This window comes from Octopus bimaculoides, chromosome 1, assembly GCF_001194135.2.
Source record: "Octopus bimaculoides isolate UCB-OBI-ISO-001 chromosome 1, ASM119413v2, whole genome shotgun sequence".
Lineage (NCBI taxonomy): Eukaryota > Metazoa > Mollusca > Cephalopoda > Octopoda > Octopodidae > Octopus > Octopus bimaculoides.
The window spans coordinates 191,375,033-191,383,175 of record NC_068981.1 but is presented as its reverse complement, the minus strand read 5'-3'; the positions used below and the strand labels follow the sequence as shown (position 1 = coordinate 191,383,175).

Below are 8,143 nucleotides of genomic sequence, written 5' to 3'. Positions count from 1 at the left end.
TTATGTGTGTATATATATGTGTATATATATATATATATGCATATATATATATACACACATAAATATATATATATATATATATATATGCATATATATCTATATATATATATACACACATATGTATATACATATGTATATCTATCTATCTATATAAGGATAAGCATATTAAAAGGGGTCCATAGTAATACTACTACTACTACCACTAATAATAATAATATTAACATCGAAAACTACTTTAGGAATGAGAACCCAGACATCTGATGAAGGCTGGAGGGTATATCAGCTGATGGGAAGACCATAGGAAAACTCATTTAAATAAGAGGGTGAAGTTTGTTGTTTAGAGTTGCAAATCTGAACTTAACTCGATTTATGTGAAATATGGAAGTGGGGTGGAGGGCAGGAGGAGTGATTCTTGTAAGAGTTGCGGTCTAACATTTATATTGCTTTCAATATATTGCACGACACCAGCAATTTTGAGGGAGGGGGCAAGTTGATTACAACGGTCTCAGCATTCAACCACTACTTATTTAATCAATTCTGATAAGATGAAAAGCAAAGTTATCCTCAACTGAATGTGATCTCAGAATGTAAAGACAGACAAAATGCCACGAAGCATTTCGCATGGCATGCTAACGATTCTGCCAGCTCGCCACCTTTGGTCTAGTATTCATATTGTATGGTGGTTTGAACTGAGATGTTGTTTAGCACTAGGTGAGCCATTATCAGGTGAGCCATTATCAGGTGAGCCATTATCAGGTGAGATTAAGGAGGCGAGCTGGCAGAATCATTAGCATGCTGGACGAAATGCTTTGCAGTATTTTGCCTGTTGCTCCATTCTGAGTTCAAAATCCACCAAGGTCGACTATGCCTTTCATCCTTTCAGGGTCGATAAATTAAGTAACAGTGGCATACTGGGGTTGATCTAATTGACAGCCCTGCACCCATCAAAATTTCAGGCCTTGTGACTATAGTAGAAAGGATTATCAGGTGAGATTTACAATCACAAACAATCAGCCTTAGCCTTCCCAAACTTTTTGTATATCTAGGATTAAGTTGTCTGGTATGTCTAGTAGGGTGTGATTAGAAGAAGGTTTGGGGACTGAATACAAGCTCTGTCAATGATTTATATTGTATCTAAAGCCTTATTCATATATATGTGTGAACAAAATCTTGTGTATGTGTGTGTTGTATTTGCCTACATTGTGTTTTTTCTGAATATTACTGAGCTACAAGTAGTGGTGGTCATTTCCTGTCAACAAATCATCCATTAGTTTTGTACCTTCAAAGATGTGTGAAAGAAGAGATCCTTTGCCTGAAAAACAGGTAAGGGTTAATGACAGGATGGGCATCCGGCTGAAACAATGCCTCAATCATATATTCCTCAAACCCATGTTAGCATGGGGAAACAGAGATAACATGAAGAAATGTAGGAAGGAACAAACAAAATTTGATTGAAAACCCCAAATACAAAATAAAACCTGTTAAGGTAAACTCTCCATTCTTAATTCCCTTATCAAGTGAACTTAATTACAATTATTATATCATAAATATACATACACACAATAGTGAACACTGAGAATGTGTATTCAACACTGCTTTGATGGATAAATACATTATTTGTGGATTTTCTGAACTACCTTAGGTTTCAAGTTTTATAATTCACAATTTTCAAATGGTCCATGTAAAAATGTTGGGAACCCCATCCAAAATGGAGATAGAATTTATATATATATATATATATATATATATATATATATATATATATATATATATATATATATATATATATATATCACATCATGCTGGTGCCACATTAAAAGCATCCAGCACACACTGTAAAGTAGTTGGCATTAGGAAGGGTATCCAGACGTAAAAACCAAGCCAAACCAGACTAGAACCAGCTCTGGTCAAACTGTCCAATCCATGCCAGCATGGAAAGTAGATGTTAAAAGATGATGATGATATAGACTTATATCTTTGTCATTACAGCATTTACTACAGCTATCTGCAGGGAAAGGCTATATATCTCTATATTTGAGCAGGGTTCATTTTAAATTTCCACAACTTGCATACTGCATTAAAGTATTACTGACTATGTTTGAGTACCATCGAACAGAAGAGTTTCTTTTCTCAGATCTTATGGCTATGTACGTTCAAAACAGATTAAGATTAGCAACAATATTACAGAACATTTTTGAACACCTTATTTCTATCAGAGCACAGAAACATTTCTTCAAGTTCAGATATTTACTTTGTATAAAAATACTTAAATTCAAATAAATGCTATGTAGTGTTATAATAATAATAACAACAATACATTATTATTAAAGTATTGATGAATGCAGAATTTAGTGTTGGCAAAAGAATAACGACAGTGAAATGGCATGGAATTAATGTTTTAAAAAGATTTAAAGGTAATTTTTCACTTTTCAGCAACATTGTATAGAAACAATATTGTAGTTGATATGATTTTAGTGAAGTTAAAAAATAAAAAGGGACTTCCTCAATCTACATCAGCTTCACTTCAACAATTTCTTCTGTGAACCTAAATACTATTAGGCAGTCTTGACTAAATCTTGCACCATTGACCTTCCTTCTTACACTAAAGCCAATGTTAATAGATAGAGGACAGACTAAAGAATGTATTGAAATGAAAACTATCACTTCAAATATATACCAAAATTCTGTTTTTCTGAAAAAAAAGAGAAGAAAAAAATTCTATGTAATTTCTATAAAAAAATTCTTGAAGAAATAAAAAGACATAAATTTAATTTAAGATCTTTCTACTGAGCTGTTGAAACTAAAAGGGTCAGACTGTATTTGTATGAGAGACAGAGTGGTTATACATGAGATATATTTAACAATTCTGTAATATTTTGGGCAACGATTCTCCTTTTCAAATAGAAGAAAGACAGTAATAATCAAAAAGTTGAGAGTTCAGTAGGTCATTCAAATTTCCTTCCCTTCCCTTCCTTAAATGTGAACAATCACAAACTATGCACAGCTGAATGGTAATGAAACTTGCTTTGCAACTATGTGGCTTCTGGTTCAGTTCTAATGCATGGCACCTTGGGCAAGTTTCTTCTATTCAACCCTTGGCCAACCAATGAGTGAATTTGGAAGATGAAAAATGCATGTGTCTGTGTTTGTTCCCCACCTACTGTTTGACAACCTGTGTTGGTTTATTTACATCACTGTAACTTAGTGGTTTGGCAAAACAGACCAATAAAATACCAGAGTTTCACAAGATAAGGATGATAACAGCTGTGTAAAGAAGTGCTGATCTCTAACAGTGGAGGGACCCTGTGGTAGAGAGGTAGACCCAGGAAGACATGGGACGAGGTGGTGAAGCATGATCTTTGAATGTGGGGCCTCACAGAGTCAATGATAAGTGATCATGACCTTTGGCAATTTGCTGTGCTAGAGACTTATCAAACCAAGTGAAATCGTAGTAGTGGCTGGTGCCGGTGGTATGTAACAGCATCAGTGCTGGTGATATGTAAAAGCACCAGCAATGGTGACATGTAGAAACATCCATGCCAGTGATCAATACCAGTTGTCAGATATATACATATATGAGGGGCTTCTTTCAGTTACTATCTTCCATATTCACTCACCAGGCTTTGGCTGGCCTGAGGCTGTAGTAGAAGACGCCCAAGGTGTCATGCAGTGGGACTGAACCTGAAACTATGTGGTTGGGAAGCAAGCTTCTTACCACACAGCCACACCTGTGCTGTTTTTAGTAATTTCCATAAATATTTAATGTAGGGACACTAATCCATGTAAATAGCTATGAAATAGACACTTACTGGATATGGATGACAAACCTTCGGGCAAAATTAGCTCCAGCTTAATTTTTTTTTTTTTTTTGCAAAACATGCAGTGAAAGGGGTTGCTGAGCTTTAGAAAGCTGAGAACCATCGTCCTAAACTAAACTAATCTTAGATTTTACATTTTAAGTCAATTACACATACATAAAAACCCATGGGGGTCTACATATGTGCAGAGAAAACTAATCTTGAATTTTACATATTCATAGGTGTGTAACTTATAAATTATTGTTTTGGTCCAAAGGATTAAATCATTTTCTTTCACCAGCACCCATCAATAAGTGGTTTAAATGTGAACGCAGGGGAGGAGTTCTGGTCATATCTGTTATAACACAACAAAATCTTACAAAATATATCATCACCATTGATTGTCCATTTTTCCATGCTGGCATGGGTTGGATGGTTTGTCAGGAGATATCTCCAAAGACTGCATTATACTCCAATGTCTGCTTTGCCATGGATTTTATAGCTGGACATCCTTCCTAACACCAATGACTTTACAGTATGCACTTGGTACTGTTCCTATGCTTCCAGCACCAGGGAGGTTCCCATGCACTTGCACAACTACAAACCCCAGGGAGGCAGCTTTATGCAAGGTGATGAGGGGTTAAAGTATGAGAGAAAGGGAGAGAGAACATATTTTTTTGCTGTAGAACTTGGGTGGAAGGACATCTGATGCCTGGTCCCATGCTTTGTCTTGCTGATTCTACCTCCATATTGCATTAATGATATACATGTCTGAATACTCATCCACATGTTAATTCAAAGTGAAGGTCATGCAGTTTATTGAGGTGAAATATTCTCTGTCAAAATTAGTGGAGTGATCATCGTACATGTATGTATGTTTGTTTTTATGCACATATATGTGTGTGTGTGTGTGTGTATAAATAAAAGCACGTATGACATTAGGAAGGGTGTTCAGCCATAGAAATTATGCCAAAGTAGACTGGACAAAGTAGACTGGACTCATTGGATCATGTCATACCATCTGATTCATGTCAGCATGGAACATGGATGTTAAATGATGATAACACATATTTGTGTGTATGTGTGTGTGTGTGTTTGCGTGTGTGTAAGTGTTTATCAGGTGTTTTTTTTAAAAACTGAAACTGAGAATTGACTCACAAGTGTCAGTTTTAATAAAAAAACATATCTTTCTTATCTGATATAAAGTAACATGTATGTAAGTATGTGCATACACACATGTGTCTATGTTTCTATATGTGTACATGTGTATTTATACATATATATATTATAGTGGGGTAGGCCGGTTTATGGGGTTACCCTAGGCTAGGTTTCTTGTTCATAAGGGGTTTAGCCTTACAACATATCTTCAGACCCCAAATCCTGCTGTCCTCCTGTCACCTAATGATATATATATATATATATATATATATATATATATATATATCTGTGTATCTCTCTCTCTTTCTTTACTTGTATGTATGTACACACACACACACACACACACACGAGAGAGAGATACAAAGATAATTATTCAGGTGCTTTACATTCACCCTTAAACTGGCCATATCCAGCCCAAAATATTCTACCTGTTCCCTGTTAAAACTGGCCACATCTAGCCTGTCATACCTACTTGACAATATTATTAAAAACATAAACAATCACATTGTTGAAATCTTGAAGCTACAAGATAAAGCATGATTAATTCAAAACAATGTGAATAAACAAACATTACATGTGATACGGTAATCTGAATGCTGAAAAGTTATGCTTGTTCTTAGCCTAATATGAAAAAAAAAAAAAGACTATTTTTTAAATTCTACACACACCATTTTTCTCAATCATCAGCCAAAATAACAAGGTCAGTTATATTGGTGCAATAAACTGATTAATAGCTGTAAGATTGTAATTATCATTTATTTATTAATTCATTACAAATCCATTCTTGAGTTGCCTAAGTGAAAATATTTTATCATAAGTGTCAAGCTCTAATTGTGGAGGGTACTTGTGGAAGAGGTAGACCCAGGAAAATGTGGGATGAAGTGATGAGATAGGGTCTTTGGATGATGGTCCTCATTGAGGAAATGACAAGGGACTGGCAGATGTGGCAATTTGCTGTACTTGATAAGACTCGTCCAGCTAAGTAAAATTGTTGTCTTCCACACGTAAAAGCTTGTCCTTTCAGGTGCTGGTGACACTATAAAAGCACCCATGCTGGTACTGTGTAAATGCACCCATGTTGGTAACAAGTAAAAAAAAGCACCCAGGACACTCTGTTAAGTGGTTGGCATTAGGAAGGGCACCAGCTGTAGAAACCATGCCACAACAGACGGTTGGAGTTTGGACAGCTCTCTGCTAACCAGTTCCATGTCAAACTGTCCAACCCTTGCTAGCATGAAAAACAGACGTTAAACGATGATGATGATGATGATGATGATGATAGCAACTGATTGTTTGTAGTTTGATTAATTTTTGTTCTGAAAGCCTTTACTCAAATTAAAATAATTTTGTTGTGGAAATGCCCAATCTTATCATTAGCTCGGTGAGTCACTAAACCAGTATTTGTGTGGTAGTGGGGGACCAATACAAACACAAAGGACTTCTACACAGTTTCTGCCTACCAAATTTACTTATAAGGCATTGGTCAGCCTAGGGCTACAGTAGAAGGGATTTGTCCAAGGTGCCATGCAATGGGAATGAACCTGACACCATGTGCTTACAAAGTCAGCTTCTTAATCACACAGCCATGTCTGAGCATTATGAATTTCTTGTTTTTAGAATTTTGTGATTAATTATTAATTCTATAGTTAATTATGATACAATAAGATTATCTATTTGAAAGGTGTGTAAAGCAAACTTATCACAGAGAAGAACAACAATTTTGTTAGAAATGTTTTTGGAGCAAAATCTAAAAATGAGAGAGGAAAAGAATAAGAAAAATACCTACATGGGTTTGTCAGAAAATCACAACATAGAACCAAATTCCACAAATACCTGTAAACATCACATACCAATAATGTTTTAGTTCCGAAAACTTTGGTAAAAGCAGTGCTATAGCTCTTAGTATCAGCAGAGTGGCATAGGTAGAACATGTTTCATCTGGGGCTGCCTTTGAGTTTACTGATCCCTCCCACTCTGGGCCCCTAAACCTATACATGCTTATAGAGCAGAGCCCTAGGTGCTATCCTCATAAAAGTGTCACTTAGAGAAGACAACCTGACCCCCAGTCATGCTTGTTCATCATCAAAAGCTTCAACTGCTTCTGGTTGGAGAGTTGTGTAACGAAAGTGGTCACTCACTTAAAGGTTTCATTCAGTTTTTTCAACTTTTGCGTTGGAAATTTCCTATTGAATGACTTTTTAACAGTGAGTACGAATTACGGACACAAACACACACACTATTCTATCAACCTTTATCTTTAGCTTGTTTCAATCACTGGATTGTCGCCATGCTGGTGGTGGTGGTGGTGGTGGGGAGTCCACTTTGAAGAGTTTTAGTTGAACAAATCACTCCCAGTATTAGACTGTTGATATGTAATAACCCCTAATAATCTTTACCCTACTTATTCAAATAGAAACTTTGTAACGTCTATCAATGGAATGATGGCAATCTAGTTTTCTACAACAGCACTTAGCATTCTGCCTCACCCAGTCATTACACATCAAGGAAACAATGTTACTCCTACCTTCTCTACTCATGAACTATACAAATTGAAATCTATATTCTCTCTAATCTTCATAATATCCGATAACCTTTTCTAGCAAGCACACATCTATAAGAATCAACAAGTTACATTTTCAGCAGAGAAACTACTTCAGATCAAACCATTTTCTGACTCGTTTAATTACAAATACATTTCCTATTTCAAGTAGTTACATCTGGTAGGTAGCATACAGTTGGCAAGTTCAGACAAGCAGAGACCGCTGTAGTAGAAGTAAAAGAGACAAATGGAGATTACACAGCATGCATTGGTCTCACAAAGATTAGTTTGTGAGTTTGGTTCCAGGATTGGAGAGAGTGTTTTGTCCTTGAGCAAGACACTTTATTTCACATTCAAAAATATGGGGCAACAAAATCAGTAGTGTAGTCCTAGGTACACTGATCCTGAAAACAAGATGGACAGTCATAGCTGGAAGACTTTTTATCTTAGGTCTGCTTAATCAGGGTTGACCCAAGGCTAAAACAACACATCTATGATAGCATAGCCATATGTTCATGCATATGTAATCTGCATACAAACACGATCATCCATCTGATAAACAAGCCTTTATCATCACACTATATCCATTTAGTGACATACTGTATTATTTTGTCTCATCTGCTCCTATTACAATGGCCCCTGCTCCTCT

At 36.0% G+C, this 8,143-nt stretch overlaps 1 protein-coding gene across 8 annotated transcripts in view; it reads right to left on the bottom strand.

Annotated features, from left to right (window-relative positions):
• The window catches only part of LOC106884166 (protocadherin Fat 4), a 693,587-nt gene that overhangs the window by 3,145 nt on the left and 682,299 nt on the right, over nucleotides 1–8,143 (bottom strand). For 4 of the 8 annotated variants that reach the window (XM_052973410.1, XM_052973407.1, XM_052973404.1 and 1 more), the window contains one exon: nucleotides 2,678–2,692. The exons of the other annotated variants lie outside the window; for them this stretch is intronic. In XM_052973410.1, the coding sequence (XP_052829370.1) occupies nucleotides 2,678–2,692 (15 nt within the window). The remainder of the gene's footprint in view (nucleotides 1–2,677; nucleotides 2,693–8,143) is intronic. 8 annotated transcript variants of the gene reach the window in all.